This window comes from Esox lucius, chromosome 8 (genome assembly GCF_011004845.1).
Source record: "Esox lucius isolate fEsoLuc1 chromosome 8, fEsoLuc1.pri, whole genome shotgun sequence".
Taxonomy (NCBI): Eukaryota; Metazoa; Chordata; class Actinopteri; order Esociformes; family Esocidae; genus Esox; species Esox lucius.
Genome location: NC_047576.1, coordinates 4,632,322 through 4,659,352, shown reverse-complemented (window position 1 = coordinate 4,659,352; position 27,031 = coordinate 4,632,322). Strand labels below are relative to the sequence as shown.

General features: G+C 43.4%; 1 protein-coding gene across 1 annotated transcript; it reads right to left on the bottom strand.

Annotated features, from left to right (window-relative positions):
* Window positions 1-242: 242 nt before the first annotated feature.
* Window positions 243-9,651, bottom strand: dpt (dermatopontin). The gene is made up of 4 exons (XM_010871273.4): window positions 8,860-9,651; window positions 2,160-2,285; window positions 1,261-1,368; window positions 243-657 (listed from the first exon to the last, which is right to left on the bottom strand). The coding sequence occupies exons 1-4, from the start codon at window positions 9,162-9,164 to the stop codon at window positions 591-593; spliced, it is 606 nt and encodes a 201-aa protein (XP_010869575.1). The 5' UTR covers window positions 9,165-9,651; the 3' UTR covers window positions 243-590.
* Window positions 9,652-27,031: the final 17,380 nt, after the last annotated feature.

Here is a 27,031-nt window from a genome sequence, read left to right as displayed (position 1 = left end):
TGAAGGTTTTGGACCATGGCTCGTCAGGCTGGTTATCCCATGGGCTGGACCAGACAGTTTCTCCTCTCTCCCCCTTTTCCTCTCTCCTCACCTCTTCCCCTCCCCTCTCTACTGAGCGATTAACTATGTTGTCAGACACCTATGTAAAAAGCCTCGGCAGGCTGTTATTAAGTCACATTCATTCAACCAATGGAATTTATTTTTCACAACATGAAATAAAGAAGAGGCATGACGACCAAGACCACCAGTCACGCCAGTCACTTTATACACTGATTAACATGATCTTACATGTTTAAAGGTAAGTGCTATACATTGAGATATTATGACATGTAGTCTAATTATATGTTGTGCTATATAATGAGATATCATGATACAGGACTTTCTTGAAACGTCTTTTCATCTCAAACATGTAACTTATCAAAAACAAATATCAGCTAGTTAGAATGAAGATTTATGCATAGTTACATTTTCACAATGAATGCAAAGTATGACAGACCCCGACATTAACAGGAATGTGCTGTGTGGTGTGGTGAGGGTGGGATTGTGTTGTACTTGTTGAACTGAGAGACGCCGCTGGGCTTCAGAAACATTTATAAATTCTCAAATTCACAGTCAAAATCAGTCATCCTACACACAATGTACTTCCACTGCCGATCTCTGCAAACAATGAGAAGAGAAAAAAAAGGTTAGACAGACAGACAGGCATACAGACAGACAGGCAGACAGACAGACATGCAAGCAGACAGACAGGCAGACAGACACAGGCAGACAGACAGACAGACAGGCAGACAGACAGACACTCAGACAGACAGGCAGACACAGACATGCAGACAGACAGACACAGGCAGACAGACACTCAGACAGAAAGACAGGCAGACAGCCAGACAGACACTCAGACAGACAGGCAGACAGACAGATACTCAGACAGACAGGCAGACAGACAGACACTCAGACAGACAGGCAGACAGACAGACACTCAGAGAGACAGAAAGATGGACAGACAGACAGGCAGGCAGGCAGACAGAAAGGAAAGATACAAGTCAGACATACAGGATGGGTGGAAAAAGTATATGACATCCACAACACTTCTACTCTTCATGACCAGAGTTGTTAGAAGGAGTTACTTCAGAACTGAGTACTCTGTTAAATGTGGTCGGGGGCTCTAACAAACAAAGAAAACTAACAGATTAAATAACTAACTTACACCTAACTAACTAAACTAACTGATTAACTAACTACCTGCAGCTACAGTGTACTAACCTGAGCACTCCGTCAAAGGTGGTCTGGGCTCCTCTTATGAAGTATCCATAGCTGGGGATGACAAACTCTCCCTCCTCCCGGTACTGCTCAGGAACCTCCAGGGATTTCCTAGGAAGGGAGGATGTAACATTCTTAATTCTGGGGAACTGGATATATGATATGTCACACTGGAAATAAACTGTAAATAATGCTCTCTGTCACGGTCGGGTTAGGGTCAGGTTAGGGTTTAGTCAAGGTTAGGGTCAGGTTGGGGTCAGGTTAGGGTTTAGTCAGGGTTAGGGTCAGGTTGGGGTCAAGTTAGGGTTTAGTCAAGGTTAGGGTCAGGTTGGGGTCAGGGTTAGGGTCAGGTTAGAGTTTAGTCAGGGTTAGGGTCAGGTTAGGGTTTAGTCAAGGTTAGTGTCAGGTTGGGGTCAAGTTAGGGTTTAGTCAAGGTTAGGGTCAGGTTGGGGTCAGGGTTAGGGTCAGGTTAGGGTTTAGTCAGGGTTAGGGTCAGGTTAGGGTTTAGTCAAGGTTAGGGTCAGGTTGGGGTCAGGTTAGGGTTTAGTCAAGATTAGGGTCAGGTTGGGGTCAGGTAAGGGTTTAGTCAAGGTTGGGGTCAGGTTAGGGTTTAGTCAAGGTTAGGGTCAGGGTCGGGTTAGGGTCAGGTTAGAGTTTAGTTAGGGTTGGGGTCAGGGTCAGGGTAGGTTAATCTGATGTGCACTGGCACAGGCAAAAACATTAAAGAATAAATGGTAAGACTAAAAAAAATAAAAGAGGACATTTTAGGTAGAGGAGTATAAACAAAAAGGAAAACAAAATTTACCAGGAAACCATTTATAAAAAAAAGTTGTTTAGTCAGGGTTAGGGTTTAGTCAGGGTTAAGGTCAGGGTCGGGTTAGGGTCAAGGGAAGTGGACCTACCAACAGGAGTATGGGCATCGGCGGCTGTAGCGGCAGCAGTAGAATGACCACTCACGGTCGAGAACAGACTCAAAGTATTTGCTCATGACACCCGCCACCAGACCGTTATTACCGCACGTTGAAGACCTAGACAGAAATGACATCAGAATTAAATCAAATGCATGAACCGATGAGCAGTAATACAGTCTGGCAAATAGTCTAATAGGATTTTGGTCTCTTTGCCACAGTTGAATACGGATCATTAAAACAAATGTTAATTTATACTTGCAATTATCGACACTGAGGAAAGCTTCATTAAAAAGTACTCTCATCACCCTGGTCCTCTCTCCTCTCTCCACCCTCCTTCTCTCCTCACTTCTCTTTTCCTTACCTTCCCCCTCTTCTCTCCTCCCGGTCTGCTTCCCCATCCTCCCATTCTCTCCTCCCGGTCCGCTTCCCCATTCTCCCATTCTCTCCTCCCCGTCTGCTTCCCCATCCTCCCATTCTCTCCTCCCGTCTGCTTCCCCATCCTCCCATTCTCTCCTCCCGGTCTGCTTCCCCATCCTCCCATTCTCTCCTCCCGGTCTGCTTCCCCATCCTCCCATTCTCTCCTCCCCGTCTGCTTCCCCATCCTCCCATTCTCTCCTTTTCCACCATTCCTCTTGTGTGATTTGATGGAAACAGCAGTATTGGCGGGGTCATCACGACTGAACAGTTCCACCAACATCAACCCAGAACACACTGATCTGTCGACCTTTTGTCACGACAACGGTGGCACTGTCATTAACTAACAAGGAGCAGGTGTGTGCCGAGTACTCGGACTGAACGAGTTTCATTACGGATATGAGAAATTGTCCGGATGGGAATGTGTTACGGTGACTTAATGTAATCATTCGTGATCTGATAAAGTTACTGAAAAAACTATTTTTTTTGTCATGTTACTCACATGGCGTGGAATGTCTGTAAATACACGGGTGGGGTTGCTGAGCGTCCACCGACTGATTTGGATGATTCTCAAGAACCTCACCCGCAATCACGTACAGCAATTCGCTACTAAGCTTTCTCCGTTTCTTTCTCCAAATACATTTTGTGTTCATTGGAATCATTAGGTAGCTAGCCATGAAGCTAGTTATATTTTCCATCGAATTCACCGAGGATATTGTGTTTTAGTATAGCATTGTTTATACATTTTAGAACATAGTTAGCTGTCAGTGTTTTCAAAGGGAAATTACACGTTTACAGTATTAGCAGTAAATAATAGACATTCTTGCGATGGGCTACCAATTATTCTCTTACCCGCAAACAGGTGGCTGAAGCTATACTCTCCTCAACTCCCCAGACAGACATGCTCCAATGTATAATACATGAAGTAGAGTAGTCATTATGTCAACTGTCTTATTTTGTCGTAATATGGTTTCTTCAGTGTTTTTGACTGTTTAGTAGACAGGTTGTATTGCGTCTACTTATTTTGTTACACTGTGAGCTAATCAAGCCAACTATTTCATTCCTTTGTTACTAATCACTGATATGTTTTCCCAACAACAGATTTTTTTGAATATTTTTACAAGTAAATGCTGATTCTACAAATGTTGTTGTATAGACTAGACGTTAGAAGTGAAAAGTTTTGCCACTATGGGGCTTATGGGGGTTGACATGTATGTTTCCATGGTAACAGACAAACCTAAGTGAAACAAAAGAGGAAGTATTAGTATGCAAATGGTGTTCAGTGGATCCAAAGTTCCAAGGAATGTTTACTATGAAACACTGAGCCTTGAATCCCTATCAGTAATGGAATAATCCCATTCCCCTACCACAAAGAAAATGCAGAAAGGTTAACTACAAAACAAAGTGTGTATAGCTTTCTTTCACTGAGTAAACCCCTCATAAGAAGTGGGGTTAGGATTGCAAAATTAGTTTTTCTGAAGTCTGGCGGAAGGTTTTCTAAAAACCTATTATGAAATTCCTGGAATCAGGAGGTAAAAACTAAATCTCACAACCATTGTGTTGCCAGCATCATGCTCAAACAAACAAGCTACACCAGAACATCTCTCAGTCTGGCATTGACCAGACCTAACACGCTACAACAATCTCCTCTGAGGCAATTTCTTGCCTGAGCTTAGCATGCAAAAACATCGTCTTTGGGCTGTCTTGACCTTGAATAAAAATGAACTCCACTATGAGCTGAGGGATTTAAACTGGAAAAGATGTTTAGGCTACTCACAAGTCCGTAACAACACATTTCTCCCTCAGCCCAAGAGTTTCAATGAAACCAGATTCAACCAGCTAAAAGAACAAAAAATAAACTGAAAGCAGCCTTCTCACTAGACAGGGAATATTTTGGCGACCAGTCAAGGCCAGTCGAGGTCTGAACTCCTCAGCGTGTGAGACGGACTGGGAGGGACTGGCAGGGGCACAAAGAACTCTGCTGCTATTACAGAAGGATTTCATAGCGGATCAGAGGGATCCACGCTGAGCCCAATTAACCTGAGGGAAAGCTCAGTGCTAGCTGCTGAGGTACATCTTTGGGGGCCCATGGGACTGTGCACGTCTCTGCCAGGTGCCTCGATGCACGTTCTAGTCCCAGGGGGTGAGAGTACACATATGCCTGGGTTCTGATAAGAAGCCTTGCTTTCTGGACCCGACTGTAACGTCATCTGAATGGCCGGCAGGGGCAGCTGAGACCCACTGACCAGAACAGATTGATCAAATGTAAGTGGCTGAGGATCCCACTTCTTCTTAGAGGAGCCCACTCTTTTCGTGAAGGTTCAGCGCATGCACTGTCTCTTTCAGAATTTTTTTGCTACTTTATTTTACATCTATTCATACAAGGTCTCTTTTATAGCTGAGCCCTGTATTACAACAATTAAAACACACAAAAAATGGAAACATACACACTAAGAAAAACAATCACAGTTGACAATACCAAGATCACTCAAAAGTTGAATTCAAAATCAAATCAAATGACATTGCAAGTCTTCCGATTGGTCATAATAATGTTGCATGGATTTCACCTGGGAAGCTTTCATTATTTAATATTTAATTATTATAATTAATTATTATTCATTTGAATAATTATCAAATATGTAATGATTGCATGCTGTGGTGTGTTTGTCTTACAGTAAAAATACTAATAGAGTATTATGCGATTAGCAGATTTTGTTACAAGTATACCAGAGACTGTTCAAGAACATGATAAATACATGCTCAGAAGCTTCCAGAAACTCTGAAAAAATCTGGTCTGCAGCCAGTGCCTGCATAAATATATGTCCTAAAACTGCAGTTGCATGCTGATCGTGTCTTTAAGTCATTTCACTTGTAACTGACATCTTTTGACACGTCATTTGTCGTTGTTTCTTTTCGGTCTAAGTATGAATAACAGTTTATGTGACACACTGACATCATTTCAGAGTGGTACAGTTTATTAGATTCTGTGGTTTTTTAACAAGAGGACTAAGTTGGCTATGGTGTCAGAAAGCTGTGCCAAACATCAAAATAGTTCTGAAGTCACAGGAAATAGGTCCAGCACTGGGATCATAAAATAAGCAAAGGAAATGGAAGACGATGGACCGGAGACTGCCAGAAGAGTAAAGACCGTTAGAAATCCCAGACTGAGAAAAAATACCTAGTAACCAGTCAAGTTCAAGTCTCTTGAAAATGTCCAACAGAAAATAAAAACATTCCAGATTGGAGCAAGTTTTGTCAGATAACCTCAAATGGGTCTTTTATAGAAAAAAAAAGGTGGTAATGTCAACTTAATGCTCAGCAAGTGTGGCTGAACTGTTCTTTCTCAGCAATGAGAAACATTTTTTACTGAATTGAGAACAAGACAAGATTCGGAACACAGACCCTGTTTAGATGTGGGAAATGGCTTCTGACATCCCTGTGTTTATGACTGCACTCTCAGCCCATTGTCTGGGGAAATAAGAGTGGCGTGGCAATAATTGCCACAGGTTTACTGTGTGGAATAATACCACAGAATACACAGTGTTCCATGCAGGCTCCGCCCGCTGGGAACCAATAATTGTGTTTGCGCTCCACTCCCCCTCAGAATGATTGTACACATCCGCTGCATGAGCTAATTCGGCGTTATGACCGCTTCACCAGCGTTGCGCCGAGCGGGGGTGCTCGGGCCGACAGCAAAGACTTTCTGAGGGGCTGAGACAACAACGGCAGAATAATCAGAACAGGTGTTTTGGGAGAAGGTACTCTAGTACTTGGGTTTGAAAAGTTGACATTTTGAGAAGCGGATAGGCTTTGGGCCCGGTTGAGAGACGGCCCGCCACAGCCAATGGCCGGTGAGGCCAGGAGAGCAGATGCAAACGGGGACGTATGTAAATGCACCGCTCCGTCTGTCTGTACCAGACTGACGTCTCACCGCTAAGCCGCCTCCACTCCGTGTTCTCTTTAAATAATATCAGCCTTCGGCTGCTTTTTGCCTGGTACCAGAGCATGATATCTGCAGATTTTCTCCCAGAGAAATTTGCATGAACAGACAAAGTGCTTTGGGGGAACTTTAGCATTCAGGTGCCTCACTGCACATCCACACCCACTTTAAGACACCACCGTGTTCTTCTGTCCGTTTGTAGTTCCGCCTCCAGCTTTGTATATCAAATGAGCTGTGAGGAAGCAACACGCACTCATACACACACACACACACAAACACACACAAAGCAAGTGGCAGTTGTGTGGCACACAGCGCAACCAGCACCGCAGCGCCAGTGATTTGGTTGTTAAGGCAACAGCAGTGATGACCCACTCCTACCAGTACCAGTGAGGGCCTGTGTTGTGTGATAACACAGCGGAGTGTTTCACCGGCCGCTTGCAGGGAGCCGCTCCGTCGCGACGGCCGCCTGGAACTGAAGGTTTGTAGAGGTCAGAATCGAGGTGTGCAGGACCAGCGACCTCCAAGCGCACAGCTCAATGTCCTTCAGATTCAGGGCTTCAGCGTCTGAGCGCTGCTCCTCCGTAACATCCAAAAAGGGATAGTTTGGGATTTTGGAAAATGAAGCCATTTGTCTAATTTCCCAGGATCAGCTTAATTTGTGGACAAATCGTATGTCTCTCTGTGCAGTACGAAGGAAGTGTAAACCGCCAGCTAGCTTAGCACAATATGCTTGTGTTTACAGGGACAGACAGATTAATGTGTGATGTGTCATGCAGTCATGTTTCTAAGATGTTCCCCTTGCCGGTAGAGAAGAGGGGGCCGTAATGGTTCCTCGTCCTTTGAGGACTAGAGGCACAAACCATTTCTTAGGATGCATTTTTCATTACTCCAAGTGAGTTCTGGGCGGATTCAACATTTTAGCCATAAACAAAGCAGTAAATCATGTTGAGTTTAATTGAATGTCCCTGTGAGAGGGCGTGTTTGGCACTGAGCGAGCGGATGACATGACCTCGTCCCCAGGCTGGAGCGTGTACACGTCAATGTGTACACGTGTAGAGGTGGGCTGTCCCCACACAGATAGTAAAACCTGAGGTAGTGGTCCCTACATAGCTTTTAGGCCAGTCCACACTGGGGGAAAATGTGATTTCCAGAATTTTTAGGATTTTCTTTTGGTTTTTTTGCACAGTTTAAGAATTTAATTCTAGTTTTAGGCATTACCGTTTAGGTTTATGGTTAGGTGTGAGGGTTAGGTTTAGGGTTAAGTGTGTGTGTGTGTATGTGTGTGTTTGCATTTGTGTTTGTGTGGTCTGCCTCCCCTTAGGCCACATCTGTCTCCATATCCCATTGCTCTACTTAGTATAAGTGTTTAAACACTTCCATCATTTCTGAGTCATCGTCACGCATGACATCGTACTGCATATTTGCCACAACGTTCAAATTGAATGTACCACTTTACCCTATCTGCATATGCACAAACAGGTTCCAATGAATTATACCTTACCAGGCTGATTCCTTCTATTGGGGCCCTTCAGAGGGCATGGATCAGAACAATGGAGACCCTAAAGCCCGATAAACTAAAGATCTCCCATGGACACCAATTGGTGAGAACATTTTGTCATCCTGCTCCTGTATCTGAGGTTGTGAAGTTTTGTACCTCAGCTCAGAGTGAAACAAAGAGTGGAAACACATACTAATTATAATGCGTCCTGGTCTGACCCTCCTCACACACTTGGTTAACTGGTTCCAGCCTGGTTAGAGGTGCTGCCACGCCTTGTTTTCAGCACATCGGACATCAGGACATCAGAATGTGAAGGAAGGAAAATAGGATGCAGACAGCCACAGTGTTATAAACAGCTACGTATCCCAGGACCAGAGAAAGACACGGCAGGACCAGAGAGAGACATGGCAGGACCAGAGAGAGACAGGCAGGACCAGAGAGAGACATGGCAGGGTCAGAGAGAGACATGGCAGGGTCAGAGACAGACATGGCAGGACCAGAGAGAGACATGGCTGGGTCAAAGAGAGAGAGGACAGAGTCAAAGAGAGAGACAGGACAGAATCAAAGAGAGAGACAGGACAGGGTCAGAGAAAGAAACATGGCAGGGTTACAGAGAGACAGGACAGAGTCAGAAAGAGAGACAGGACAGAGTCAGTGAGATAGACAGGACAGGGTCAGAGAAAGAAACATGGCAGGGTTACAGAGAGACAGGACAGAGTCAGAAAGAGAGACAGGACAGAGTCAGAAAGAGAGACAGGACAGAGTCAGTGAGAGAAACATGGCAGGGTCGCACACGGAGACAGGACAGAGTCAGAGAGACAAAGGACCCACGGACCTACCATTCCATGCCTGCACGGTTAGTGTCATCCCACCAGCACTCCGACGGATGCCCCAGTGTGGTAGGGGTTGGCTGGCACTCGAAGGCCCAGAGGCGATCCGACCCCTCCTTCTCGCTGAAGACACTCTGGAGGGCCACCAGCACCTCTCCCTGGGGGCACTGGAAGTTGAACCCCTGGCGGAAGGTGTGGATCCAGGGTATCGAGCGGTCGATGTGGCTCTCCATGCGGTTGTCATAGTCCTGTCCGGCCACAGTGGCCACGAGGGCCAGAGCCAGCAACAAGAGAACTGGTCCCGGAGTCATCATGCCTGGGAGAGAAGCTGGAGAGTCCGACTCTGAACCAACCCTATCCCGGTACTACAGGGTCAAAGTCTCCGAGCTCAACAAACCCGGAGCGAGAGAGGGGGAGAGAGCAGCTCTGCTCCTCGTTACTCCAACACAGATGTCTGGCTTTCAGATCGTTGACTAACCATATGTTTCAAATCCACATCCAGAACTGATGTGTAATTTGCAGGTCTGAGGAGTTTGGTCGCACTGGGATATGTTAAGGTCGGCTTTTAGAAAGACTCTGCTGCTTCCCCAGTGCGGATAAGTGGTGCACCTTAAGAAACAGGCAGCTGTTTGGAAATGATTCCAGATCACAATGTAAAGTAATGCATCATTCTGTACGCAATCCAAATATTAATGTTTTGACTTAACCGCATCTGGAGAAGGCTAATTTATGAGCACAGATGGTTTGACAGGACCGGGGTCAGTTCCAAATGTTTTGGTCATTGCACTCGCTGGAGGCCTTACTTAAGGGTTTGTTAAAACGTTTTCTCTGGCTTAATGTAGTAAACAGAATCTGGATTGGAGAGCAATGAAGGATGACCGCAAAAACAGCGTTTGAATTTCCACAGCTGTCTTGTCTTGAGTTGAGAGCATGAGAGAGAATGAGTGTGGGGTGGGAGAGAGAGAGAGAGGGCCAGGGAGTGAGAGAGAGGGAGAGTGAGAGGGAGGGAGATGGGATGAGAGAGAAAGAAAGAGCGAGAGACAGAGGAACATGCAGGTGTCAGACAGACCAGAGGTGACAATGTTCTGACGTTAGTAGTGGCCTAAATCTGGAATAGGGTGTCATTCTAGTGCACTACACAGGGAACTAGGTGTCATACCATTATACTTCCCTGCAGGCAGTGTGGGGATTGGTCAGAAGGATTAGTATGTTCTGTATTAATGGGGGAGTAAACCATAATGTGCAGAATAATTACCTGTGAAGCTTAACCCTTCAGCTGTTGGCCTTTACATTCAAACATTAACTGATCTTATCAATGATTGGATGAAGAACTTTGTACCGGCATAGCAACCAGACATGTCAGCTAGCCATTGGACGAGCTGGTAGTCAGCAATGCGACAGCAATGAATGTTTCAACATTTCAATTAGGTGGCAAGTAGAGTGTGGATTGAATATTACTTAAGGAAGTGACACTTTGTTCCCTGACCCTGGAATAGAACAAGACAGGGGTTATGCAAGAGGCCTCAAAGATCTTTATCAATTGTGTGTGTGGTGTGTGTGCATGTATGTGTGTGCATGTGTGTGTGGTGCGTGCATGTGCATGCGTGCGTGTGTGCGTCTGTGTGTATGTGTGTGTGTGGTGTGTGTGTGCGTCTGTGCAAGTGTGTGTGTGGTGTGTGTGCGTCTGTGTGTATGCGTCTGTGTGTATGTGTGTGTGTGTATGTGTGTGTGTGATATGTGTGTGTGTGTGTGTGCGGATGTAATCCTGGCCACTAGTCTTCTATCTGGAGGAAGTTACAGAGGGTGATAGGCCATCTTTATTCTTTCCTTCACAATTCAAAATCCAGGTAGATCTGACCTTTCTGACTACAGGTTTTCTTGAACTTGTTTTGACAGCTCTACAAAACAAATAATACTCTCACTGTTCAAATGACCTCAGTTTACATAGGACTTGACTGCTACTTTATCTTGAATAGATCAATCTCTGTTAGACATTTGTAGCTAAATAGTTCTTAATTATTAATTAACCATGAAGCTATGTTTAGTCCAAGGTCAATCGAATCATCCCAGTCAACCCTTTTCCCTTCACACGGTCCACATTTACAAGCTTGGAGCTCCAGACGAAAGTTAGCAGTGAAGAAAGATCAGGCGTGTCATTTGGATCACAAAATGATGGTGTCAACATGTTTTTGTGCAGGATGTGTTAATATGTGTGTGTATATAATATATATGTGCGTGCTGATGTTTGTGTGTTGCAATGTATATACAAGTGTGATCATGTGGGCCAGTGGGTAATGATGATAAGTCCGAGACGAGGATTTCTGTAAAACTGTCTCTGTTTTCCAAGTGAAAAAAGGAAAAGGCAGAGATCCTTCCCCCATTCTACAATGTTTATTTTTGCCTGCTGCCAGGCCTTCCTTGGATAGAAAATACATGGATTGCATTTATCTGTCACAGTGATTTACAGCCCTAGATTATATGATACATGCAGCACTGAAGTTGTGATACAACATGACCAACATTTAAAGCAAATGTGAGCAGAGGCTGCACTGATGACAAACAATGCATGTCAGCTCAATAGGAAATTGCTTTAACATTCTGATTGGGCAATCTGTAACACTTTAGAAAGACTCCAGCTGTTTGAGCTGATGGAAAGTTAAAGGAGAATTTCACATTTTTTCAAACTGAACATAGATCCTTTCTCTCCCTGAAAAAGAAGTGCATCAGCCAAAAACAAAACTTGGCTCTGTTTTGTTTAAACAACCATTAAATTATTTATTTTGCTAATTTTAGTCACTGCTAGCCAAATAATCCATGAAAGTAATGATGATGTGTGAGCTTGTTTGTTTTTCAGTGGCGAAATCACATTTTAGTAACATCAAACAGTTTACATTAGCATGCTCCCATGTCCTGATCGCTTCCACAGAGCTTTTGTTAATGGCAGCATAAGTAAGCTTGTTAGGTCTGTTTGACCCATCGAAATTCTATTTAGGGTGACAAACCATGTTATAATCAATTTAAAAAAAGAGTGGAATCGTCCTTTAAATGACATCGTGAACAGAGTCTATAAATAAATAAAAGGACATGTCCAGGAATAGCACCTGGGTCATGGCTGGAGGATCCCGGACGGGGCATAACACCCCAGATACATATTTATAGAAATCTTCTATTTAAAAGCATCTTCAAGATATTTAGAGAGCAACAATGTTCAAATACTTTGGAGACACAAAACATGATGACTTGGTTGGATTTTTCTATTTCTACAAAGTTTATTGATCTCACCACCATACAGCAGCACCCAAAGTGATTTCTGAAACGAACTAATGGGTCCATTGCTTATGATGGTTCACTCTACACTTCCCACCTACAACGAGAGACGCGTCATTGCCTGAGAGAAGTGACATAGCCCAAGAGATGTGTCATAGCCCAAGAGACGTGACATAGTCCGAGAGACGTGACATAGCCCAAGAGCTGTGTCATAGCCAAAGAGACGTGACATAGTCCGAGAGACGTGACATAGCCCAAGAGATGTGTCATAGCCCAAGAGACGTGACATAGTCCGAGAGATGTGACATAGCCCAAGAGATGTGTCATAGCCCAAGAGACGTGACATAGTCCGAGAGACGTGACATAGCCTACAGCTACTAGTCACAACTATTCCGCATAAGAAAGTGCACCCAATTATTGCAAATGGCGCTGTATTAAGAAGCACCCTACATTTCAAGCAACCCTATGGGCCCTGGTAGAAAAGTGCACCTAATTTGAGTGACATTTGGGAAGCAAACCAGGGCACCAGAGAGCGTATCTGTACCTCACTGTGACCCACGCCTTCCAGTCTTTAGTCAGATTATGACATCTATGTGTGTGTATGTATGTGTGTATGTGTGTGTGTGTGTGTGTGTGTTGCGGGGGCTAGTGGGGGCTCAGGTCAACCCATGAACCAACATGGCCACTGGAAGGGCTATAGCAGGCCTTTGGTAGGGTCAGGGCTGTGGACACTCCACTCCCTCTACGCCTCCCATATGGCAGCCTATCCCCTGCAGAGTGCACTCCTTTTGACCAGAGGTTGTGGGGCCTGTACTGGAATAGGGTGTAACTTTTGGACAAATCTAGTGTTTTCAGAAGGACTCACCGGGCTGCAGTTGACGAGAAGGTCCTCTAACATCCTGAATCGCTGCTGGCTTCAGCAGACATGGAACTGGGTGATACTGTGATAGGAAGCTCTGTTTGGTGTTAGCGGAACTTTCGACTTGCTTCTTTATCACCACACATTATTACAGTGTGAACTATAAATAGATTAGAGTTGCCAGCAAAGTTATCACAGCAAACTAGACTGAAAGTGATATGAAAGAAATGGATACATCTTGGTCTCTTCGCTATCACATGCGTGGCGTACAGTTCCAGTGCCTCAGGTCTCTAATCAACAAGAATATGTACAGCTTCTACCCCCAAGGCATAAGCCTGTTAAACAACACCACCAAAATATTATCAGAAGGCTGTTCATTGGAAAAGACATGCACAGACCTAAAACATACAGACATAACATCTACACACTTAACATGTACAGATACAACATCTACACACATAACATCTACACACTTAACATGCACAAACATAACATGTACTCACTTAACATGTACAGAATAAGATGTATAGACATGCAAACTTGTATTTATCACACACACACACTTCACCCTCATTATACATGCTGCTGTTTCAGTTTATGAAATATCCACTACCACCACTACCTATATGGATATAAACATAAATATACAGTTACTGTTTGGTATTTATCCATTACCACCACTATCTATATGGATATAAACATAAATATACAGTTACTGTTTGTTATTTATCCATTACCACCACTATCTATATGGATATAAACATAAATATACAGTTACTGTTTATTTATCCATTACCACCACTATCTATATGGATATAAACATAAATATACAGTTACTGTTTATTTATCCATTACCACCACTATCTATATGGATATAAACATAAATATACAGTTACTGTTTATTTATCCATTACCACCACTATCTATATGGATATAAACATAAATATACAGTTACTATTTGTTATTTATCCATTACCACCACTATCTATATGGATATAAACATAAATATACAGTTACTGTTTATTTATCCATTACCACCACTATCTATATGGATATAAACATAAATATACAGTTACTGTTTATTTATCCATTACCACCACTATCTATATGGATATAAACATAAATATACAGTTACTATTTGTTATTTATCCATTACCACCACTATCTATATGGATATAAACATAAATATACAGTTACTATTTGTTATTTATCCATTACCACCACTATCTATATGGATATAAACATAAATATACAGTTACTGTTTATTTATCCATTACCACCACTATCTATATGGATATAAACATAAATATACAGTTACTGTTTATTTATCCATTACCACCACTATCTATATGGATATAAACATAAATATACAGTTACTATTTGTTATTTATCCATTACCACCACTATCTATATGGATATAAACATAAATATACAGTTACTGTTTGTTATTTATCCATTACCACCACTATCTATATGGATATAAACATAAATATACAGTTACTATTTGTTATTTATCCATTACCACCACTATCTATATGGATATAAACATAAATATACAGTTACTGTTTGTTATTTATCCATTACCACCACTATCTATATGGATATAAACATAAATATACAGTTACTATTTGTTATTTATCCATTACCACCACTATCTATATGGATATAAACATAAATATACAGTTACTATTTGTTATTTATCCATTACCACCACTATCTATATGGATATAAACATAAATATACAGTTACTATTTGTTATTTATCCATTACCACCACTATCTATATGGATATAAACATAAATATACAGTTACTGTTTATTTATCCATTACCACCACTATCTATATGGATATAAACATAAATATACAGTTACTGTTTATTTATCCATTACCACCACTATCTATATGGATATAAACATAAATATACAGTTACTATTTGTTATTTATCCATTACCACCACTATCTATATGGATATAAACATAAATATACAGTTACTGTTTGTTATTTATCCATTACCACCACTATCTATATGGATATAAACATAAATATACAGTTACTATTTGTTATTTATCCATTACCACCACTATCTATATGGATATAAACATAAATATACAGTTACTGTTTGTTATTTATCCATTACCACCACTATCTATATGGATATAAACATAAATATACAGTTACTATTTGTTATTTATCCATTACCACCACTATCTATATGGATATAAACATAAATATACAGTTACTATTTGTTATTTATCCATTACCACCACTATCTATATGGATATAAACATAAATATACAGTTACTGTTTGTTATTTATCCATTACCACCACTATCTATATGGATATAAACATAAATATACAGTTACTGTTTATTTATCCATTACCACCACTATCTATATGGATATAAACATAAATATACAGTTACTGTTTATTTATCCATTACCACCACTATCTATATGGATATAAACATAAATATACAGTTACTATTTGTTATTTATCCATTACCACCACTATCTATATGGATATAAACATAAATATACAGTTACTGTTTATTTATCCATTACCACCACTATCTATATGGATATAAACATAAATATACAGTTACTGTTTATTTATCCATTACCACCACTATCTATATGGATATAAACATAAATATACAGTTACTATTTGTTATTTATCCATTACCACCACTATCTATATGGATATAAACATAAATATACAGTTACTATTTGTTATTTATCCATTACCACCACTATCTATATGGATATAAACATAAATATACAGTTACTATTTGTTATTTATCCATTACCACCACTATCTATATGGATATAAACATAAATATACAGTTACTATTTGTTATTTATCCATTACCACCACTATCTATATGGATATAAACATAAATATACAGTTACTGTTTGGTATTTATCCATTACCACCACTATCTATATGGATATAAACATAAATATACAGTTACTGTTTGTTATTTATCCATTACCACCACTATCTATATGGATATAAACATAAATATACAGTTACTATTTGTTATTTATCCATTACCACCACTATCTATATGGATATAAACATAAATTTACTGTTACTGTTTGTTGTCTAAGGCTTCTGTTTCTCAATGTATTTTTTCTCTAGGTCACTTGTGCACCAGGGCCTCCCACTCCTCTTTCTATTCTGGTTAGAGCCGATATGCACTGTTCTATGAAGGAAGTATTATATTTCATTGTATGAGTTTTTTTTGATTCAAAAGCAAGGAGGTTTCTAAGCAACCCCCGTTTTGAACGGGTAAATCTTCACAAACTATAATGACCCCAGCTAGTAACCTTTCAAACTCCTTTACAAGCTTATCTCCCGCTCTTAGCTCGGTTGACAACAGCGCTGTGGTCCATAAACGGCGGCAGCAGTTTAGTTCTGTCCCAGATGGCCAGGTGAGTTTTGTGTCGAGATCGGTGGGCCATTTAGCAGCTAGATAAAGGCCCATTCACAGATCTGGCTGTACGGCCTGCAGCCATGCTCCCCTCTAGGTTCCCTCCGGCCCAGTTTGGCACAGTAGAGCTACTCAACCAGATTTTTATCTCTCCAGAGTTACAGACAGAAAGAACCTCCCAAATGTACAGTGGTGAAACACTATCTGGGCGTTTGGGTGACAAGACCTCTTTGTAATGTTCTGACCTTGTAGAAATATGACACAAGTTCCCAAGATTCTTTGGAGCTGTATAAAACATTTCATATTATCTACAAAATGTTTCTAACCATGCACTTGTCCTGAGTTTGCTAGTGAGATAGTTGACCACTCTAGCTTTCCTAAAGCCAAGTCTGGTAATTTTCAATCATTTATGTCTAAACAACACTTTTATATACCTTTTTAAGTTACAGCAAGTGCATTAGTCTTGAGGCAACCAAGTCAGACCATCAAATAACCTTTTAATTGCAGTTCACTTCAATTGGATAGTTATCAAAGTCAGCAGAATATCAAGCTAGTTCCACATTTGGGGTGCAAGGACAGAGAATACCTTTGACTCTAAAAAGGTGGAATGACCATGAGACCAGGGGTGGCTGGACAATGAGCTTGGGTTTTAATCATAGTTTGAATTCCCCCGGACACAAACCATGTTCTTGCAGTGGATGAAAGTGTGTAGAGGAGCGGGGTGACATGGGAGAAATTGATGCGGTGGGTTATAGTTTTCTGGATAAGGTCATCTTGTTCAGTGAAACCTGGACATTTCTGAGAATTCCATGTAAACTTTGGCATGCATGGCTCCCATGTAAATTTAGGATATAGACTATTATAGCTTTAGAGAGTAGGCAATAGACTATTAGAGTTTTTGACAGTAGGCAATAAACTATTATAGTTTTAGACAGTAGACAATAGACTATTACAGTTTTAGACAGTAGGCAATAGACTATTAGAGTTTTAGACAGTAAGCAATAGACTATTATAGTTCAAGACAGTAGGCAGAACTGTGACAGCCAAACCCCAGAGGGTGGAGAAGACCATGGTACACAGTGTTAAGCCCAGAGGGGGGAGAGGACCATGTTTCATAGTGTTAACCCCAAGGGGGGAGAGGACCATGGTACACAGTGTTAAGCCCAGAGGGGGGAGAGGACCATGTTTCATAGTGTTAACCCCAAGGGGGGAGAGGACCATGGTACACAGTGTTAAGCCCAGAGGGGGGAGAGGACCATGTTTCACAGTGTTAACCCCAAGGGGGGAGAGGACCATGGTACACAGTGTTATTAAGCCTAGAGGGGGGAGAGGACCATGGTACACAGTGTTAACCCTGAGGGGGGAGAGGACCATGGTACACCGTGTTAAACCCAAGGGGGGGGGGGCATGGTTCACAGTGTGAAAAGCAGTGGATCGATGTAGGAGAATGAGAACAGAGAGAGGCTAAGCTTGGGCAATGAAAGAAAGAGTCTCTTTGAAAACAGAGAGCTTTTTCAGTTGAATGACCCATCTTGAAGCCTGACTAAAAATCCAATTTTTGATTTTTGATTTAACCCGGCCATTAACCCTGTTTAATGTATTATTGATGAGAAAAAAACTATTTGCTTTTATCACCATGGCTACTCTGATCTCCCAAAAAGATAATTGAAGTTTTAGTGATCGTAAACTAAGCCACTGGAAATTGAAAATAGTTTTCTTTTTAATTAACTCTTATTTTAAACCTGGAGGGGGGGGGGGTTACTAAGGAGTCCTGTCCAAGACAGCAGTCAATACATTACAGAATTACAACACACAACAATAGGACTGCAACGTCATCAAGGCCAAAGAAAGCATTTTCATTCATTTTCATTTTCTGTCAACTTTCACATTTATACATTCATTTATTGGCACTAACACAGTACACCGGTGCATAATAGTCCATTACACCGGTGCAAAATAGTCCACTACACCGGTGTATAATAGTCCACTACACCAGTGCATAATAGTCCATTACACCGGTGTATAATAGTCCACTACACCGGTGCATAATAGTCCACTACACCGGTGCATAATAGTCCACTACACCGGTGCATAATAGTCCATTACACCGGTGCATAATAGTCCACTAAACTAGTGTATAATAGTCCACTACACCGGTGTATAATAGTCCACTAAACTATTGTATAATAGTCCATTACACCGGTGCATAATAGTCCACTACACCGGTGTATAATAGTCCACTACACCGGTGCATAATAGTCCACTACACCGGTGTATAATAGTCCACTACACCGGTGCATAATAGTCCACTACACCGGTGCATAATAGTCCACTACACCGGTGTATAATAGTCCACTACACCGGTGCATAATAGTCCACTAAACTAGTGTATAATAGTCCACTACACCGGTGCATAATAGTCCACTAAACTAGTGTATAATAGTCCACTACACTGGTGCATAATAGTCCATTACACCGGTGCATAATAGTCCACTAAACTAGTGTATAATAGTCCATTACACCGGTGCACAATAGTCCATTACACTGGTGTATAATAGTCCACTAAACTAGTGTATAATAGTCCACTACACCAGTGCATAATAGTCCACTACACCGGTACATAATAGTCCACTAAACTAGTGTATAATAGTCCATTACACCGGTGCATAATAGTCCACTAAACTAGTGTATAATAGTCCACTACACCGGTGCACAAGACCAGATGGCAGTCTTGCCTAATACTGTAAATGTACAAGGGACATATTATGGTCTAATTTCGAGGGACTTTATTTGTCCATTTGTTACACTGAAACATCTGTCCTCAGCTCTTAACCCCCGTAAATAGCTCAGAAACACACACGGTTGAGATGACCAGTTAAGCTGCAAAGTATAAGAAACTGAGCATTAGTGGGCGATAGCTACAGTAACCTAGTAGTTAGAGCATTAGTCCAGTAACTGAAAGGTCGCTGGTCTGAATTGCTGAGTTTACAAGGTGAAAAACCAAGGCACATAATGTGAAACGCAAGTCCAGTTTAAACTCGATCACCTCAATGGGGTATCTGTCTAACAACAGAGAACTGCGAGAAGCACAAAGGAACGCTCACGCACACAATTTCAGCCGGTGGGTAAATATTGTGTCAAAGGTGTTTAGCGACGTACTCTATCATATATCACACACAATAGAAATCTGGGGGTGTGATGTGTGTTATCTCTGTGGAATATTCGCCAAGCCTCCATAAAAACATGACCTACATAATGTCACCCAGTCTCAAATGAGTTGCTTATTTTATATCTGTCTGTCCCTGAGCTGTGCTCCTCAAAAATCCACACGGTTGTTTTTGGTCAAATTCAAAGTAACATCATTGTATGTAATATTAAGGTAATAAAAATGACACAATCCAATAGAGCACAGAGGCAACTGCACATCACATGTGGTGAATCTCACAGGTGCAAAAGCAGCTTCATCATACTAAATATTTCATGCTGATAAGAATGCCAGCCCCATATGAAACTGAGTGCGGCTATGTACTGTAGTTACATCACCGGAATAACACAACCATCTCTGAAAGGGTTTAGAGGAGGCTGCAATGTGAAGTGGTAGTGTGGTTGTTACGTACTGAACCAGGCGCTGTAGTCTGGGGTGGTAATGCACTGGCTAGCTAACCTAGCTAGGTCACTGATCAGACATCAAAAAGGACTTTTCATAATGGCAATTGGCAGCTGTAATGCTTTGTTTGAACGGGTGATATTTCAAACAGTATTGACAAGCTGAAGGACAACTATTGATCTGTGAGATGGTTTTATTCAGCGCAGGTTGCCTGGACAACGGGCATGCCTGGCTTCGTGCCTTATTAACAATCATTATTCTCCATTAGGAGCAGGTAACATCCTGCCCTGATAATGTATTAGTATAAATCCTCTATCAGCTAATCCCTCAGTTGCAATTATTCTACTTAAAGATGTATGCTTTATTGGACAGGAAAGTAAAAACAAATAGTTTCTGCTAAAAGAGCGCTAGTTCAGAACTGAATCCCTGCTGCAGCAAAGCAGATTCACTAGAGGCAGTGATTTCGACCACGAAACACCCTGGGCCACAAAATTAAATGTATGTTTAATTTACCAAAAATATGGCTTCTTTCCTTAGATCTGAAAATCTATTTAAGACTCCTTCTCAGCCATCGGAGCTGAGTGTGGACAGATATGTAAAGGATTGCTATGGCCATGACTTTGCCTCCTTAAACGGCCTCTTGTTTGTGAGGGTAGATTGGTTGTCCTCACTTTGCGCTGAGTTGGAATGTACTCCACTAAATCACCTGAATGAATATATTCACTGAGGGGGGGGGGGGGGTTATATTCACTGAAACCTTTCATGTAGCTTTCTTTACACGCCCAAGAATGTCATCAAAACATAACTTCTCTTTATATCATAGCTGAGTCACTGGGTAAACACTCAGCGAGAGAATCGAATCTGGGATTGCTGGTGTTGACGTCAAGGCTTTGTAATTTTTCAATCAAAAACACGACAATGCATGAAATCCATCCGTTACGCAACCCTCAACGAATTCCATGTCCAAGGTTCCCTGACCAAGGGTGTATTTACCCCTGAAGATCCATCCTGCCTAACAGGGCTTCACTGATCAAATTAAGGGATCGAGCCAAAAGGCCACTCTCCATGCCAACCTCTCCAAGACAAATATCGGGTGTATCCGCCAGCCTGGGGCTCCGGGCCTTGGCCTCATTAGAACAATGCATCAAGGGATCGTGGATGGACGCGTCTGAGACCAGCCACATCCTAGACCCTATATATAGTGCACTAAACTTGACCAGAGCCCCTGTGCACGGCCTGGTCGATGCCCTACAAATGGAATAGGGTGCCGCTTGGCACCTCAGGTGTGGCGGTGGCCAACGCTAAGGAGCCTTGACAGCAGTGGTAATGAAGGATCGGGACGGTTTATTGCCCTGAGATTAATCACGACCCTCAGAGTTTAATGTGAACGATCCCCGCGGTGGGTTTACGCCGCTCGGCGTGTTCCACGGGAACGCCACGGGAACGCCACGGCACTGCTGACGTCCACCTCTGTGCCCTCCTGGGGTCGCGGGCCGGGAGCCTCTGTTACCTCGCGACAGACAATCCAGCGGTGTTTAGCATTAGGACATTTAAGTTTCTCAAAGACAGGAATCCGACGGGAGAACCGCATTGAGACGACCTGTTGTCATCTGTGGGACATTTATGATGATGTTTTAGATCTGTTCTGACCTTCCTGGGAGACCTATTAAGACATATTATATTATACTGTAAATGCTGATTATAAACCTTTTCCATGAAACATTTTTCATGAAAAGTCTTCTCTGAGATATGCCTGTCTCTAAAATAAATATTTTGTTCAAGAAAACTTTTGTACATCCACTCATAACAGGAACCAAAAGATCGGCCATTAAACATGACAACTGTTGGTAAGTAGAGGGAAATGATCAACTCTATTGTCCTGTTTTTATCATAATAACAACCCAGTCACCATGTCTTATGTTTTGCCAGCAGGACAGTGTGTTTAAACTCTATGTCCATGGGACCAGAAGATATGGACATTCTGCCGTCAACTACACAGCCGAGTTAACTGCAGCTGATTGGGAGGGAGAACAGAGGCACCTGCCTGTCGACTTTTCACAATGGATCACTACAACCTGGTAACAACCTCTGCCTGACCTTCTCTGCCTCATTTTACACTGGTCAATTAACACAGTTAAATAAACACAACACACAGATGTAGGATCCGTGCTTCCAGCCAATCAAAATGTTGGAAGCATTGCTCCACACCAATCGTAGGGCTGAGCCCGGAGTCACTGCCAATCAGATTATTGGTCGGCTGGAAAGCCAATATTGACCTTGGTTCAACTTGAGCTCAGTGGTCTGGCAGTCTGTGAAATTGGTGAACTGAATTTCTGCCAGTGAGTGTCAGGGCACTCCCTTTTATGACCATCGGGTGTTTGATTTACTACCTGAGGTTCAGTTATGGCTTTGTTCACATTGTACCAAGGTGAACTTGCTAATCAGCACTCCAGTCTGACGAGTGATGGAATCCAGCGTGAATGTACAATTGCACTAAATGAAGAACAAACAAACACAAAACAGGAAGGAATGTACAACACATAAAATGCACATGATTAGTGACATTAGGAGTGCATTTTCTCCCAATACACCTGACCTCTCTCCTTTTCTGCTCTAAAGGTCAAGAGGCGGAGGGGCGGATGGGCTACGTATACTGTCCCTGGCTGCAAGGCTTGTGTGATGACAACACATAAACTGCTCCCGGGTCCCGAGGTCCCGAGGTCGTCCCACCCTTGAAGCTTCCACTCAGTCCAGTCGAAGCTCTCCCCGGTTCAAGTTGTGAAACCGGCTCCCCTCAAAGGGCAGCGGAGACCCGGAACACTTTGCTCGTTTTTATCTTCCCTCTATCAGTGACTCATAAACACATGTAAACACACACATGAACATGTGAATGCGCGTGCACACGCGCGCACACAAAGATAAGAAACATTATGTCACTATTAACACAACTATAAACAAGGCATGTGTGCATGTCCACAATGACAGGTTCCATGACTGCATGGAAAACACTATGGATCCTGGCTGGGGTCAATGCGAATTGAACACGGTCAAATTCAGAATGGAATCTGAAACTCCCATTCAACTACGGAAGAAGGCAGTACGTGTTTTTGTTTTTAGTGAACTCTCAAAAAACTGTGGGAGCTATATTTAAGATATTTTTAAAACATGTTTATTACGATCACTTCCTGAATTATTGACTGCCTTTAGCTACCGTGGACAAGGTCCCAGCTCGGTGGGAGTGTGTGTGCTGGAACAGCACATGACATGAGGTTCGATTTATTTGCATGGCCCCCCTCTGCTGACCCACCCCCCGCATGGCCGCCCTAGGCTCTGTACTCCAGCCAACCAGCCAGCCAGGCAGAAAGCCAACCAGCCCTATGGGACAACCCATAGGGCAGCTTTCGCCAGGCTCCTACAGGGTCTGGTCATGAGTCACGCCCTCCCGTGGGGAGTGCAGGGCCATTCACGAGGCTGTCCGGGGACGGCCTGGGTAGGACTGCGTGTCGACTGATGCGGTAAGCACCAAGGCCTCCCGCTGACCGAATGGCGGAGGGTCACGGATTGCACAGCGGGGGCACGGGGGAGGAAAGATGCTGAGGATGTGCTGAACTTGACCGGGGCTGTTGTCTCAGGCTCCCCAGGGTACCCCAGATGTCGGGGCTCAAGGCTTGTCCGACCACTGTTTCTATTTCAGACGGCCAGAATTGATTCGCCACGAGCGACAAAGTTGAAATGAAATCTTAACTGGCCTTTCCTGGAAAATAGCTGGGGATTTTTTATTTTTTTTATCTTTTAATTCCCGAAAGGTCATTCAGGGGAGTATTGAGTGCTGCACCCAGATTTAAGATATGACTCCAAAGGATCTCTGATCCTCTAATCATCTTGGCCTCATTAGATGATATTACACTGGGAGCAGAGGGAAATCCAGGATGCACCCATCCCAAATGGAATCCTATTCCCTGCTATATTCCGATATTTACATACCATGGCCAGTTTTAGTCAAATAAAGTGCACTTCTTAGCATGCCATTTGGGAAGAATAACATTTGTAGTTAAAGTAAAGTAGTGGATGATTTGCCAGTATGTATCAAATACAGCATATTAGGAAAGCAAGCTGTGTCCACAGGTTTTCAGCGAGAGGAGAGAAAACGGCAGATAGAGGAACAAAGACAACCCAAACTGCCCGGAGAATAAAGAGAAGCCATCGATAAACTTCTCACAGGAAAGCCTGCAGAGATTGTCCGTACAACGCAGATTACCCTCACACGCGATGTATTAGAGTAGCAGTCGAACCAGGACAAGATGAGAACAAAATGACTCACCCAGTGACAGTGAAAGACTGTAGCTGGTGTCGTGTTCTTTAATTCAGTAGTGGTGTACTTATTTAACAGGTGCTTTATACCAAACTCAACACGTGCATTCATGACCACTGAGTAACACCCAAACAGCCCCGCGTAGACTGGAGGATGTACTAATGGTCTTGTTCACCGTGTGGTGCTCACTCATCTGAGTGTTAACAGAACTGAACAGGACCCCTTGTCCCCCCGGACGCGGGGGGGGGGGGTAGAGTGCCCCTCCCCCACGGCCCCAACGCGGGGTCAAGGTCAGACCAGGAACCGTCAAACCAGAAAGTGTTGTTTTAAAGAGTTATGGCTTTAGCCCTGATCTAGCACTTTGCACACAGTGCTAGCGGCAATGCTACGCTTTTATATTCATGATGCGCAGTCGTAGAATGTGTAAGTGCACACCTTTGGGAATGTGCACACCTTAGAGATGGATGTACAGACAGTCAGACTGTCAGTCAGAGAGTCGCTCAGTCAGAAAGATAGTCAGTCCTCTCCAGGAACCATGTTTCCAGTTAGAGTACGATGGCAGGTTCTCTAGACCCTCAGAGCTGGCGGGCTGGCGCACTTTATTTGGGACTGTGTTGCATACCAGAGAGTTAGCTCTATGTAAATATAGCACAGAGATGGGGAATACCATGAACCACCGCCAGAACAACAGGCCCAGGCCAAAAGAACCACTGTCAGAATAACATGCCCAGGCAAAAAGAACCACTGTCAGAACAACAGGCCCAGGCCAAAAGAACCACTGTCAGAACAACAGGCCCAGGTCTTGTACACATTCACAACAAAAAAGTATGTTGTAATTTACATTTATATAGACTATATGGCCCAGAAAAGAACTGGGAAGTATGAAGGTAATGTAGAGTGCAGGTAAAGGGGGCCATTTGGAGAGTACCATTTAGTACATTCCTATGGGATTATCTAGTTTCACATTATTTCAGAACGATATTTCATAACATACAATCTGCTTCTACAGTAGCTCCAGAACTGATTACCACACACTAGTAATGTGTTAGTTTAGACGTACAGTAGCCATATTCAACATCAGAGCAGTAGCAAGACGAGTGTTTCCTGTGAACCGAGTGGCCAAACACATTCTATACATTCTTGAGCGGAAATCAATAGAAATTCACCAGCCAGTCTCAATATCGCTGAGCTGTACTACCAACACGCCCTTTCGGGCCACAGAACGCTTTCAGCCGAGACAAACAGAGAGGTTTGCCGGAGACACAGATCTGTGTTGGTAGAGTAATGACAATCCTCAGATGCTAAAATGTCCTACAGTGGTAACACTGTCATGTTGATCCATGCTACACACGGTACGCCATTTAAACTGGGCCGTGATTATGTGTGGTACCAAACGGTACGCCATTTAAACTGGTACCAAGGGAATAGGGTACCACCTGGCCCACAGAGCCACTGTCGGGGGGGGGGGGGGGGGGGGGGGGAAGGATTCCCGGCGGTGGGGGGGTTGAGAACTGGCCAAGCGACAACAACAACAGGGCAGTTACACTCCCCTCGCTAAGAATAGTTCAGCTTTTAACGCCCCACCAAGCCCCCGCCGCGTCCCCACTGACGCCCTGCATCCCTCCGTGATCCGGCGCCCTCCACAAGCACCCCGCGGTCCGTTTCGGCCAGGCTCTGTCCGGAGGCAGTACGCTGTGGAGGGACTAGGGGTCCGTTTGGGCGGGCTGTGGGACTGTTTTGAACCGAGGTGTGTTTACTCTGGGCCGGTCTGGGGGGGGGGCGGGGTCTGTCTCGCTGTCTGAGCGGCGCGTCCAGCCCGGGGACCATGTCGTCTTTCCGCGCCGCCGCACCGGTATGCTATTGTTGACGAGCTCGGGCCCGTCCCGAACGGCGCCCTGCCGCCTGCGTGAGTGCAGGACTGCTAACCGGAGCCCGGTGAATCTCTGGCCAGACGTGATACGCTGCGTAGGGAGCTGTTGCCGTTGGGGACGCATCCCGATCCAAATTCTGCACGCAAAATTCCATCAGCAACCCGTCATGGAATGCAGCCCCCCCCCCCCCACACACACACACACCTCGACCCAGTAGTGCAGGCTGCGCCCCAGACGGCACTTTATTCCTTGTGGAGGGCACTCCTTCTGACCAGGTCCCTGGCTGGAAATGTCTGGCAGTATGCAAGGTGAATAGGGTGCTCTTTGGGACACACATCTGGTCAACATGGCAACCCCTTGATCTATGTAAACAGTGAGCCGCTGGCGCTCCTTATCACCTCAAGGTCAATAGCGCATCAACAGGGATGGCCACTATGGAGCACATTGCGCTGCTGAAGAGTAAACCCCAAGGAAACGCTGGGGGGGCGGGGGTCAACAACGGATGCTGCAATCCATGTGATTTATGAACAGCAACAGGGCCATGGGCCCACAGTGTGTGATTTTAATAGCAGCACACAGGAATCCCCTGATATGGACTCTCCGATTAGTAAGGCACTCAGACACAGCCCACCTGAACAACTCGACAGGAACCTCCTGCTGGTTCGACTGGCCTCAGAGGGCTCGTTGCTAAATCAGCAGTGTCTCAGTACAGGTCACTTATGAATCACCAGTCAGTCATCAGCAGAGCCTATAATAATGGTTTACACATATCAACTCATCTCCAGGATTAGTGTGTCCTTGTAAGTGGAAAAAATGCCCTTTTGACCTGAAC

What these genes read in the sequence shown, in the direction of transcription:
- dpt (XM_010871273.4), bottom strand. Translation starts at nt 9,164, where the DNA reads ATGATGACTCCGGGACCAGTTCTCTTGTTGCTGGCTCTGGCCCTCGTG. An exon ending in CGATGCCCATACTCCTGTTG is followed by an intron (nt 1,369 to 2,159) that starts GTAGGTCCACTT and finishes CTCCCTTCCTAG; the next exon opens with GAAATCCCTGGAGGTTCCTG. An exon ending in ACCTTTGACGGAGTGCTCAG is followed by an intron (nt 658 to 1,260) that starts GTTAGTACACTG and finishes CATTGTTTGCAG; the next exon opens with AGATCGGCAGTGGAAGTACA.